At 40.5% G+C, this 14188-nt stretch overlaps 1 protein-coding gene across 8 annotated transcripts in view; it reads left to right on the top strand.

Annotated features, from left to right (window-relative positions):
- The window catches only part of Utrn (utrophin), a 494125-nt gene that overhangs the window by 263335 nt on the left and 216602 nt on the right, over positions 1-14188 (top strand). The window contains exon 1 of one of the 8 annotated variants that reach the window (XM_029532900.1): positions 529-1433. The exons of the other annotated variants lie outside the window; for them this stretch is intronic. Within the exon in view, the coding sequence (XP_029388760.1) occupies positions 1290-1433 (144 nt within the window). The 5' untranslated portion in view covers positions 529-1289. Of the gene's footprint in view, positions 1-528; positions 1434-14188 lie in introns of those variants that run through there. 8 annotated transcript variants of the gene reach the window in all.

Raw genomic sequence — 14188 nt, 5'->3', positions numbered from 1 at the left:
TGATGAACCAGCTCTATTTGACCCAATCTAAGACCTTAAATCACAGTGTGAAGGACTGAGGAGACAGAGGAAGAAAAAAGAAGCTCCTGAAAATGTCACTTTCCTGATCATAACATCACAGAGAGGTGAATGAGCAGTGTTCCCTGGGCAATTAGAATAGGCCGGACCTTGATAATGAGAAACATATGGGCTTAGTTTCAGGCTATGCCCTTTCGCCCAGCCACTTAATCATCCTGGGATACTCTGGTCTAAGATATTGTACCCAAACTGGTTATTATAGTGCAAAATGTCTCTCAGACATGTATGTATACATGCACATGTAGGCAAGCAAACACACACACACACACACACACACACACACACACACACACACACACACACACTGGCCGTTCGTATGATATTGTACAATTGTTATCTTGGATTTCCTATTTGTGGAATTAAAACAGCTTCATGACAAACAGAAAGATTACGAAGATGCTATCTAAGAGGGAGGTGGAGGGTGCTGCTCTATAGTCATTTGCAGGCTTCTTGTTATTAACTTGACTGTTTACTTAGAGGGGTCCTATTTGATTTCTAGAGTGATTTGCTCCTGTGCAGGGACCTGGAAGCCTATCTTTTGGCTCTGCCTTTGGAGCTGAGGTAAACCTGCATCCCTCCGTAAATTTGTTCAGTTTTGTTTTGGATGATGCAATGCCCAGACTGGCTTAAGGTGATTTATTAGCACAGAGTGGGCTTCGGTCCTTCCAGACAAATCCCTCTGTGCTCCTCAGGGTTTCTTCTCATTCCACAAGCACAGCCTGAGGGAGCCGCGTTCCACTGGGAGTGCTCGCATCTCTCTGTTAAGCCTTCAGGCTCACTGCCACTGGGTCTCCTCATGTAAACCCAGCTACCAGGCATGCACCGTGGCAGTGGTGGGGTTCACTCTCTGTCCCCAGGGGAAGTCGGCTTTGTATCTTTAGCTTTAGTGCTTCACTTAATATCCTCTCGTCTCCGGAGCGCTCTCCTTCCCTGCAGCCAGCAGTGCTTGGCCGCGCTGCAACTTGCTTCATTTCTGGCCACGCCAGGCTGAGCAGGTCCTGGCTGTGAGCATCTGCTGGGGGCTGTCTGGGTGGCGTTCTTCGGTGTTTTTGTCAAATCAAGAAGTTGATGGACTCCCAGCCTCCTTTTCTCTAGAACCTTAACCCCCCCCCTTTATCTTTCAAATGCATGTCTGGAAACGAGCATGCTCAGAGAACTGGCAAATCATTGTCCAGTGACCGGGAGGAAATGATCGCTGCTCTTCATTTATAATGCAAATTCTGAGGACTCTTCAGAAGTGTGGTAAACTTAAAATGATGGCCGTGGTGAGAACATCTCTGCAGAAAGTTGTGGTTTTGTTACATCGTTTACAAAGGATGGCAGTTTCCTCTCCGCGGTACCAGAAGCTCTGCAAGGTAACTGATTGGAAAGAGGGAGTGGGTGTCTGAAGAATCCACTGTTGCCTGGCTGGGAAATACCCATCTTTCAGGCTCTTCTGAAGGAAAGGAAAAACTCCCTTTCCAGGCAACTGATTGCAAAAGCTGTTAAGAGGAATCGCTCCGCTAAAATTTATTTAAGCCTATGAAACAAGTACTATTTTAGTGCATATTTTATTTTACCATCCATAGCCTAGTCTTCTGAGATGGGTTGTTTGGAGAAAACATGACAAACTATTTTCATTAAGACCTGTTACCTCTGGGGTACTTTGCGATATCTTAATATTTAATGACACATTAATGCAATGTTAAACTCCAGCAAAATCAAGCAGAGAGCTCAAAATGCTCTTTCAACAGATTGCTTAACGTGCTCTTCTTTTTATAGCTGATTATTTTTATAATTAAGAAAAGTAATGCCCATTTTAAAAACAAGCTTAGCCCCACTGTAAACCTTCCTTATATTCTTTGAGTCTCCACATGTTGTCGTTAAAGTTGAAGGACACAGTTTTCTGTGGAGAGGTGGGTTTAGGGTATAACTTGTTTGCCAGTTATACATTTTGGACGCAATGTAAGCCATTCTAAACACAAGCTGTCCCGCGTTCTCCTGTGTTGTTTTGGGTTAGTGTTTGTCATTGCCCATGGTTTTGTGTCATTTAGTGTTTATACTGGCTCCTTATTTTTATAAAAAACAAGATGACATGATGCAAAAGGAAGATTAAAGCAGCAGTAAATCAATTTTTATGTTATTACAAATTTTCTCCTTGTACAATTCTCAGTACGCTTCTAAAGAAGGAATCTTACTGTTTTTTAAAAGACCAACTGATCAGTAATTGGGAAAACTGCCTCTTATCACATTATTTTTCTGAAGATGTTAAATTTGATGTGTCGAAGCACCTAGGCTGTGCCTATAAAGCAGTGGGTCTAGGCTGGGAAGCTAGATTCTGGTAATTTGATTTTTTTTTTTTTATCACAGTGTTGTGCCTTACAGTTTGTCTAATTTAATGTCCAGAAACTTACTTTTTAAAATATAGTTTAAGGAAATGGATTGAGATAGTGAGACGTGCTTTAAAGAAAGACTGTATTTTCATTTCTTTTAAGTTAATTAAAAATCCAACTTATTAATCCAGTTGGAAAAGTACAGAACTAACTGTTGGATATGTTGAGATTTCATCTACTTTAAAGAATCCATGTGCTTTTATAAGATGTTTACATTTTCACAAAAAGCCAATTTTGATAATGGAGAAGAAAAATGCATTCACTAAGTGTTAGTATTTTACTTTTTAACTATTGGTATAGATAGATGAATCATTAATGTATGTTACTTTTTTTAAAGCTAAGGGTATAAATGTATGAAGCATTAAAAAAAAAAAGCTGGGTTATTATTTTTCTCATCTATTCCCATAAGCACTTTCACAAAAGCAGAGGGGTTTTGAGCTGTAAGGCCATTAGGTGAGTTTACTTCTACATGTAAAGTTAAGGTGCTGGAGAAAGTTACTAAGTAGTCTTATGATAAGACCCTCAATAAGCACACATCATGTTACTGGAGTCATGGGGAAGTTTACTTCCAACAGGAGTATTCTTTGAGAAGATTTATCGAGATTTGTAATTTCTCAAAGATGCCTTAGAATTTAAGTCTTCAGCAAGGGCGTTACTTTTGGGGAACCTGCGGTTGTCTTATTTGCAATTGAAATTTACCCTTTATATCTTCTCTACCCTATGTGAAATTAGCTACTGCTCAGACAGTGCCGGGGGAGGGGGCACACACTTCCAGTACTCTCCAGTAGGTGTCAGTGTCAGGCAGTGATATATGAGGTTTGGGGACTCAAGTCAGGGAAGTGGCGTGATGCTGTTGTTGACTATGAATAAATGAACTGGTAACAGGTATCTTTTATTTATCTTATTGTATGTGGGGAATGGATCGTTATGGATAAAATTATAGGTACAGACTTAAATGTCAATTGTCCTTCTCTATTAATGGCATGGTATCTATATCTACTGAATCTACTTGTTACCAGTGGTGCCATTGTGCTGGAAGTTTGACCAGCTGTACTGTTTATTTGCTTAGCGAGACACTGAATTCTCTTTCTCTTAAACTGCAAATGCTGTTATAGCTATTTTCCCCTATATCTCTTACATTCTTACATTCTCTAAATTTAGTCTTTTAGAAAGGAAATGTTAAACATTTCAGTGTTTTGCCATAAAAAATACAGAAAGACTATATTTCAAGTACATTTAAAGACAGAGAGAGAGAGAGAGAGAGAGAGAGAGAGAGAGAGAGAGAGAGAGAGAGAGATATCAAGTGATAAGTCTATTTTGCATTCATCTTGGCATTTTGAAAACTGGTGTCTGAATATTTGTACCCTCTTCATCTTTCACATCTTTCTTTTGTCTGTTGTATGGGATATCAGTCATTTATAAGTAAGGGTAAAACGACTGGAAATTTGTGCACAGTGTCCTTATTTTGAGTTTTATTTATTTTTATGTATTTTTTCCTCCTGCCTATTTCTCATAGGGAAGGGGACAAGGATGGGTAGAACTTGGGGAAACTGTGGCTCTGAGTAACCCCCCCTCCAACTATATACGATGTTGTATTATTTTGCTTTTAAAGGTGTTTCTTTCTGGTTATACAACCTTGAAAATTTGGGCAGGAAACAGAAACATATTGGCTGCTGACTTGAGAGAGAAGTGGCAGCATTGAAATTGCCCTGATGACCTAGAGCCACCCCACGCTGGATGCTAATTTCTCCTGATTTGCCTTAGATCACTTAGCCTCTTTAAAACGTTAATGACTCCAGAGGATAATTTTTCCTCTATTAGAGCACAATGGACGCAAAGCTGGATGTGAGTGACTTTTTTTAAGAATGCTCCTGACTTGAACTTGTTTGCATTTTGTGATTATCTTGGCCTGTTTTCAGTCTTTGGATCGAAAGCTAATTGAGGTTATGTTGGGTTAGAGAGGAATTCTATAAGCCCACCCCCACCCCCTCAGGGCCACTTTTAATGGCATATTTAATAATTGACATGGTAAAAAGTAGATTCTTACAAGGTAGATTAGTGGGTGAGTCATAGAACATTGAAAAATAATTAGTATTATAAGTTGGGTCCTTCATGACTTCAGCATTTTTATTGATTTAGCTAATTATTTTGATTTAGTTTTTATGATTTTTGTGCTGCCAGCATGTGTATGTAAAAACAGTTTCGCTGGAATAATTTTGTGCCTAAACATTTTGTCATGTGTCCTATCAGTTAAAATATTTTAAGCATCCTGGTTGTATATTATTAACTCAAGGTTGTGCACAGATGCCACGAAGAAAGAAACATCTGTTCAATTATCCTAGCGTGTTGCTTTGCTCTTGTGGTCTATATTGTCGTCTTACTGCCCAGACTGATTCTCCCCTTCTTTCTGTGCATTTTTCTCCCACCATTGGCTTACTAGTAGGGGACAATGACGGCTTGGAAAACCAGAAATGACAAGTGATGTTTAAACAAAATCAGCTTCTCTTCCCTGACGTCTGTATAGATGTTTGTGTGTGTGAACCACATAGACCCTGTGTGGATACTTTTATAAAGGTTATCTCTGTAACTCTGAACACATCTCAATCACTCAGTTTTTGACATGACTTTTAAGTTCGCATGCTACCTGGCATCTGTATGTTAGTATGAGGTTCATATAAGGTCGAGCATATTTGCTGGGCAGTGGTGGCACATGCCTTTAATCCCAGCACTTGGGAGGCAGAGGCAGGTGGATTTCTGAGTTCGAGGCCAGCCTGGTCTACAGAGTGAGTTCCAGGACAGCCAGGGCTACACGAAGAAACCCTGTCTCAAAAAACAAAAAAATAAAACAAAACAAAACAAAACAAAACAAAAGGTTGAACATACGTGTTTTGGGGGGAAGGATAGAACACGTGAGTGGTGCATTTTAAAATAAGCCTTACAGGTTTTACTTTCAGGTGGGTGTGTTGCTCTCCTTGGATAACTAAACCCTGAAGTGTTTCAGAGCATTAAAGCTTGGCTTGGCCACAGTCTGAGTGTTAAGACAGAGGTATTTTAAGACCATCTGCCAGGTTCCCTTGGTTTCTCTCAGTGACCAGACCATACACATATTTCTTGAGCCACAGTAAATGGATGCCCTAGCCTGAGGCTCCCTTGATCATAAGATGACCCATCAGTTCTTGCTTTCATGAGAAGCTAGCGGGTTGGGTAGTTCAGAAGGTGTATGAAGGATGAGATGCTGTGGAGCAAAATGGCTGATGCAGAGGGACTCACATTTATTCTCCCTCTCCTTGGTGCTGTCTGTGGTGTCTCATCAGATCTGTGTGAACTCCCAGAAAGAGTACTTTTCTTAATGCTCTGTCTTCTGCGGTTCCTGCTGAGGTCGAGATTACTGATAAGACTCAAAACAGGAGACCTTCCTTGCTGCCTGTGACTGCCACAAGAGTTTTATTTTGTGGCTTCCCAAAGGGGCAGCATCTTAGCTGATCCATGACCTCCCTTTTTTTTTTTTTTTTTTTTTTAACCATTATTCCTCATATCAATGCGAATATCAAAATTATTTTTCATTACTTAAGTAGTAACATGTCGTTAATCAGAAAACCCATGTTACCAACGACTTCGCTTATGATTTAATACAGGGCTGCCATTAAAAAATAATGCCGGTCACAAAATTACATATAAAATGGTTCTTTAAGAACAAAAACGTTAGTTAGTTGGAACTCTGCATGACTGATGCAGATACAGTTGGGAGTAAACAGAAAGTTCTTTCTGAAAAGAGAGCTGGCATAGCACTCTAGATTCAGAAAATGCTATTTTGTCATCGTGACTAAAAGCTTGATGACTTGTGTTTCCTCTGGGATGCAGTTTATTAAGTATCAAATGGAAAATTCCAGCCTGTATGTATGGATCTGAAAGCTATAGGCATGAACCGTTTTTCTCTTGATTCTTGGCAGAGCCCTGCTGGCCTTTCAAAGGGAAGTTAGTTGTTTATATTTAGCTCTGGAAATTAAGCAATTAGCCGGGATAGGAGAATATAGACAATGTCATGCCATTGTCGCTTTTCTCACTTGCACGAAGTTTGTTCATCTCAGGCAAGGTAAATGAGTCCAAAGAATTGAAATTGGAAAGGATGTGGAGTGTGGGAGGGGATTGCTTTTCATTTTTCTTTTTCTAGTTTGTTCAGGTCTGTGGAGTTCTGAAAGACCGATTTGTAACAAAGCTCAGTCACAGAAGCAGACAGTGCTTTTTAATGCTTAATAAATAATTGGCCACCGCGACAGCCTGGCCTGATCAAGCCAGAGTGAAATCCCTCCAGAATGTAAAGTGAAGAAGTAGTTGGGTCAGGCCTGGTGGTACAGGCTCTGTACTCTCAGCTAACTGGGAAGCTGCGGCTGGAAGATTGTTCAAGGTCTGGGTGGTATGTAGAGTGAATTGAAGGTCAGGTTGTATAACTTAGTGACACTCTGACTCGTATTGAAACGTTAAAGTTTCAAATCTTTGTGTATTGTGCAAGGTGAACATTTGTCTCACGTATGTAAGGCCCTAGGGACAATCGCCAGCTGCCAACTCTAGCTGGAAGGTGTTGGTTTTCAGGGTGGGTGCCTCCTTCCCCACTGCTCTTCCTCCTCCCCCTCCTTCTCCTTCTCCCCCCTCCTCCTCTTCCTCCACTTCTCTTCCTCTTCTTTCTCCTAACGCATGTTAGTGTGTATTCATTATAAAGCTTGGTAGATTGTTTCTGTGAACAGACATCATGACCTTGACAACTCTTATTAAAAAACAAAACAAAACATTTATTTTTATTTTTTTCGAGACAGGGTTTCTCTGTATAGCTCTGGCTGTCCTGGAACTCTCTCTGTAGACCAGGCTGGCCTCAAACACACAAAGATCTACCTGCTCCTCCCTCCCAAGGGCTGGGATTAAAGGCATGCGCTACCACTGCCCGGCTAAAACAGAACATTTAATTGCGGCTGGCTTACAGTTTAGAGGTTCAGTCCTTACCATCATGGTGGGAAGCATGGCAGCGTGCAGGCAGACATGTAGCTGAGGAAGGAGCTGAGGGTTCTACATCTGGATCCTCAAGCAGCAGCTGGAGACTATGTCACACCAGCCACACTTGACCTTATAGGACCTCAAAGCCTGCCCTCACAAGGCCACACCTCCTCCAAGGAGACCACTGCTCCTAATACTGTCACTTCCTATGGGCCAAGCACTCATATACACTTGTTTATGGGCCCCATTCCTATTCAAACCACCACATCCACAGAAGTGACTGACTCTTTTGAGACAGGATCTTTTATTGGCCTGACCTCGCCAAGCTGTCCAGAGTGGGATGGATTCTCCCGTTTAGACATCCCTATTTCTGGGATTACAAAGACAGTGCACACACACCACCATAACCAACAGACATTTTTCTGTGGTTTCTGAGAATCAAGCTCAAGTCAAGCACTTTATCCAGTGAGCCACCCTCTCAGGCCATATTTATGGTGTCTGTATTTTTTCCTATTGTAAAAGGACTAGGAGAACAAAAACTGTTGACATAGAAAACCACAGCACAACAAAAATTAACAACAACAGCAAAGCGACAGCCCTAGACTTCATGGGAAAGTGTTTAATAAAACGCTGACAAAGATGCCCAATGAATAGTATTGTAAAAGTTCTATGTGCTTTTTAAGATAGTGTTAATACATATTTTTATATATTTTATCTATCATCTATCTATCCATCTATCTTCTATCTATCTATCTATCTATCTATCTATCTATCTATCTATCTATCGAATCTATATATCATCTATCCACATATCTATCTTCTATCTACATATCTACCTACCTACCTACCTACCTACCTACCTACCTACCTACCTACCTATCATCTATCTGGGAAAGAAATTGTCATCAGTTCTATTTAACATCTGGAGAAACAAGCTCTTGTAACTCCAAAGTGAAGGCGCAGAGTAGGAGATGCTTGGGCAGTCCATGATTCAACTGGTACTGTTGACAGATTTTCTGATTCCAGATTCAGTGTCTCTCTGCATTTCATTTCAGGTGGTTACAGGGGTTATCCTGAGCTACAAAGAACCATGCAGTTGAGGGGTAAAGAAAGAGAAAGTAGCTTAAGTCATTGCTATCCTTCCTTTTCGTTATCATTTTGTTGTGTCTTCACTGTACAAGGAAGGAAACACCTTGTGGAGATGTTTTATCACCCATAGTTTTCGGGATGCCTAAGTACTTGTCTCATCTAGAAGTTGAAAAACAATGAGCTACATTATTTTTGATACTATTTTGGCTATGTGAGTGTTTTTTTTGTTTCCAGTTTCTATAGGCTTTTTTTTTTCCCGCCTAATGGATTCATTTCTCAGCTTTGTACAAAGGATGGATTGGCTCATTTTAATGCAAATTGACATAGTTGGTTCTGGGTTTTGATTCATAATTTAGTTTGGTTTGAGTCTCCATACCACAAGTATTGAATTATGTATTCACCAAGCCTAATTCTCCATACCCAAATGTAGTTCTTTATCATCATATTTAAGACATATAATAGTGCCTTTAAAAGCTAAGTCGAAAGGAGTCAGCTGTGGTGCACCTTTTTTTAGTGAAGCATTTTCTCTGTTTTGAAAGTCATGTATTCAGTGGTTCTCATGTACCAACTATATGCTTAACATGCAGTGACGTACCAGCTTTGTCAATCCCAGAGGTTCATTTAAGTTGTTCTAAAGACATTTAAAATATTCTCTGCCCATGTTTATTATTTGTTTGTTTGAAACCTTTACAGTTTTGGTTTTATTATTTTGAAGTGTGTATCTGTGTGTGTGTGTGTGTGTGTGTGTGTGTGTGTGTGTGTGTGTGTGTCTTTAGTGATGTGTACATGAGTATAGCCAGAGGCTTGGGTCCCCTGGAGCTGGAGTTACAGGTGGTTGTGAGTTGCTTAGCATGGGTGCTGGCATTCAGCTGTACTACTCAGAAAGGCCATTAGGTGACCTTGACCTCTGAGCTAGCTAGCTTTCCAGTCCTGTTGGCTTTGTGAGGCTGTCTCTGCATATGTAGTCCATGATGACCTGAAACTTAGTATCCACCTGCCTCAGCTTCCAGAGTACTAGGATTACAGTCTCATACCACCACAGCCAGTTATTTTAATAATTAATAATAGTAGTAATGGTATGAACTTTTGAAGAATTGCAGTGAGTCAAAGTGTTCATGCTAGTCTAGAATAAGACTATGTGTATTCACATAATTCTGGTCTGGTCATTTACTACGTTGACATCACCTTGACAAACCATTGACAGGATCTGTAGCTCAGCTGTCTTTCCAGAAAATGAGAGTTCAGTTAATCTCTCTGAATTTCACTGAGATCTGGTATCCTGCACAGGCTGTGTGGGTATTCCTTGATCAAGAGAGATGACCTAGGGAGTATCCCCATAACTTCATGTGCCTGTGTGTGGTAGTGTTACTTTCCTGGTAGTCTCTAACATTAAAGGGACCCCCAACCCTAATAAGGAAGTCCGAAGCATAATCCCCAGGGAGTGTCTCTCATAGATTCAAGCCTTGTAGACTCTGGCTTCCTGAGATAAAGTCTTGGGCCATCCTCAGCAGGGCTACCTTACACCATTGTTCTGTATAGAGAATAAGGAAAGAGTGCTAAAGAGGTGTGTGTGTGTGTGTGTGTGTGTGTGTGTGTGTGTGTGTGTGATGGTTTCTGTGTGCTGCTCTGCTTGGGAAAGGCCAGGCCAGCCTTTCCCTTGACCTTGAAGTAAGACTCCCATAGGATATGCATTCCCCTGTTCTGTTGACTCCTCTAGATTCCCAGGCTCCTCCTGGTTGCCTATAATCTTTGAAGCCTACACTACAACTATGTTGCACTGATTTAGACATTAGTAAGAGGTTCTGTTCTTTTTAATCCAAAGCCAGGAAAGACATCACTCGTCCTGGGACCACAGTAAGAGAATACAACACATTTACTCGGAGATAGAGGAAAGCAATAATTTTTAAAATACATTTTTCAGTATCTTGAAGAATGAACACTGTTTTGTTTTGTTTTTGTTCTTCGAGACAGAGTTTCTCTATGTAACAGCTCTGGCTCTGGCTGTCCTGGAACTCATTCTTTAGACCACAGTGGCCCCAAATTCACAGCGGCCTTCTTCTGCCTCCTGAGTGCTAGGATTAAAGGCATGTACCACCACACATAGCAGAATGAATACATTTTGATATCATAAGCTTTGACCAAACACCTGAGTAAGTTTATTATTTTTTTGTCCTATGCCTACTATTAATTAGCCAGTTTTTTTTCTAAATAGTTAATTAGTTAATTAATTTTGAGAAAGGATCTCATCTCATATAGCCTCGGCATGCCTAGAGCTCAGTGTGACCTGAGACTCACTGCATAGCCCAGGCCTGTCTGGGACTCACTGTGTAGCCCAGGCTGACCCAGGACTAACTGCTTAGCCTGGACTTGTCTCAGACGTGGAGTAATCCTGCCAGCTTTGCCTTCCAAGATCTGAGTTTACAGGCATGCGCCACCATGTCTGACTTATTATGGGTAGGCTTTTAGCAAATGCTCTTGCTAATTGTTTAAGGTATTTTATAAAATAATAAATCTTACTTTTAAAAGGGTAAACTTTACAGAACTTAGAGGAAGAGGAGAAGGGAGGAATTTGATTAGATTGAGAACATTTCCTGTATGTCTTTTGGTTCAGAATCTACAAGGATCACAGTGCCTATGCCCCTGACCTATACAAGCTGAGGGGACAGGCGTCTCTAAGACTTGCTTTTATATGCAAGCTAAGTAGGCATAATTTCTTTGCTAGTGAGTTTTCTCCTTGCATGTATAACTTCCCTTTCCATCTTCATATGTTATGAATGCTTTCCCCTGGGTCAATAAGTATTTCTTACATTGTGATTTTTTTTTCCCTCAATGGTATAAATAAAATTCAATTGAATGGCTTCAATTTGCCGTAATTTATCCAAGCTTTCAAATGTGGTGAGATGCATGCATATTGCCAGTGTTCTCCTGATAAATTACTGTGTGGCGAACATACTCCTGCATTCTTGACTGCATCCTGATGACTTTCAGAATACCTTCGTAGAATACAACAACTGCACTAAAATGCAGAACCTGCAGAGGCTCTTACACACAAGGTCAAATTCCACCTTGTGAGGTGCCACTTGCTTGCATGCTTTGTCCCAGCAGAGAGGATGAATTTCTAGCATGATCGCAGGCAGTAGCAGGTATCGATTAAATTGTTTTAGGAAGTTATTCGCTCAAAACCCTCCATTTGCCCAAGTAGAGAACCACATATTCTGTCCCTTAATGGACTGCCGAGAACAAGAACACTACAGGGCCTACATGGGGCATGACAGAGGTTATGTGGTCAAGCCGAAGACAGGACGTTCTAACTGAAATGACCAAAGTGTTTAGGGAAAAGGAAGTACCCAACGTGGATCTGGAGGAATAGGTAGGATTGTAGAGAAGCTGAGGATTCTGGGAATAGATAAGAGAACAAGCAGATAGCTAGAGCATTAAAGCATGCTGGTTACATCTCAGGGACTGAGACATTTCTTTGCCAGAGTTCATTCATTAAAATATTGTAATAACATTGAACAAGTCTTTTGGCTTCCAGCTGTGTGGCCTTGACTCCCCCAAATTACTGAAGTTTTAATCCATTTTGAAAATGCTTGTGAATATTTGAGATACTCCAGCATGGAAAACATTTCTGGAAAGGAATTATAAAGTTTGGAGGAGTGGGTGTGTGCGCATGTGTGAGCGTGAACATGCATCTGCCTGCCTCTCTGTGTGTTCATGTGGATTTATCGATCTAGGTGCATGTATATAGGTTTACTTGTAGTTGTGGTAGATTGACATCAAATGTCTAATATTTCTTACTGTAATCTTCTTTCTATGAGGAAAAAATATTTTTTCACAACTTCATGCATGCACATGATGTATTCTGCTCACTCCGCTTTGCCCCCCCCCCCCGTTCCTATAAGCTCCTATTCCAAGCTACAAATATTTCCCCCGATTTACTAGTTTGGCTTTTGTTTTATCCCCTGTCGAGTTTAAGAAGGGTCATCAGTGTGACTCTGAGTTTGGAACTAAGCATGAGAGCCTACTGGGCTCACCGGAGCATGGACCTGGACCCTGTCTCTCTCCAGGAGCCTGCTGCTCGCTAATAGATCAGCGGAATTGACCTGCCCGTTCCTCCTCCCTCCATAGCTAACGGAGGACCTGACTTCTGTGGACACAGTCAACCTTGGTTTTGGGTTAGGATCTCTCACTGAACCTCACATTCACCAATTTGGCAAGACAGGTTATCCAGAGAGCCTCATGTCTCTGCTTCCCAACTAAGATTATAGACCTGTATCACCAGGCCTGGCCATGTACACAAGTTCCGGGAAGCCTCTTCAAGTGCTCAGACTTGCAGAGCTAACAGTTCATTAACTGAGCCATCTCTCCAGTCCTGAAAAGGAATTCTGAAAACAAAATTGCTTAATGTCTGTGTATTTAAGGCAAGGACATAGTTGCTTATGATGTCTTCTTTCCAAGGGACAGCTTTCCTCTGGATGTAAGCCACAAAATGCTGGGCCGCAATTGGAGTGACAAAGAGCTGGAAGGCAATTGATGAGGAAATGTCATGGTATTTCAAGCAGAAATCTGAAAAGAAAAGGAGTCCCAGCAAATGTGTTTATTATTAACTTAGATTCTAGGCTTACAGAACCTTAGGGTTTATAGAATGGTTGAAATTATTTAAAGTTTTGTATCTGAAGAGGCAATTCCTTAGCATACACATAGAACTTCTCAAGTGAGTGTGAATAAGGACTTTGAAGGTAGCCAAGATTGAACAGCCAAGTGGTCCTTTGCAGCTCCGCTTTCTTTGATATGTAAATTATATGTATATGTGTATGTATGTGTACATATATATGAATATGCATCAATATGTGTACATATATGTATGTATCCATATGTATGTGTATGTATATATGTATGTATATACACACATGCATACACATATGCATCTTATGGTGTTATATATGCATATATTTTTCACTTTTTGTAGCAGTACATTTATCTGTTTGTTTCACTTTTTCAATTATGAACTTTTAAAAATTTGGGGCCATATCTTATTATCAGTATCTTTTGATCCTTAGGATACTGAACAATATATAAATAATCCAACGTTCAGAATGTTAATATAGTAAAGCAGAAATGCAATGTCTAATGGCTCCAGGTTTCTTTTTTTATAAAAGCTTTATTGATGTGCAGGCGAGATGGCTTGGTGGTTAAGAGCACTTTTCTATTCTCTCAGCGGACCAGGGTTCAGTTCCAAGCACTGGCACGAAGGCTCACAACTGTCTGTAACTGCAGTTCCATGGAAGAAGCTGATAGCCTTTGCTGGCCTTGCCGAGCACAGCCCATGTGTATGGTACACATACACAATGCAGGCAAACATTCATGTATATAAAATATAAAAATAGATCTTAGAAACAAAGAGCTTTATTGAAATAAAATTCATATCTGGAACAATTCACTCTATTCAGTAAAATAAAATAAAAATGTATATATTTAGGGTTCTGCAACCACCACTATGAGTTTGTGAACATTTTATGACCTTCTAAAACAGGTACCCTTCCTTATGTTCTGTGTCTGTCAACCTGAGGCAGCCACTAACTTTCCTTAGCTTTTTTTTCCCATTAATATATATGGAATGCACACACACACACACACACACACACACACACACACACACACAC

This window comes from Mus pahari, chromosome 21 (genome assembly GCF_900095145.1).
Source record: "Mus pahari chromosome 21, PAHARI_EIJ_v1.1, whole genome shotgun sequence".
Taxonomy (NCBI): domain Eukaryota; kingdom Metazoa; phylum Chordata; class Mammalia; order Rodentia; family Muridae; genus Mus; species Mus pahari.
This window is presented reverse-complemented; position numbering and strand designations above follow the sequence as displayed.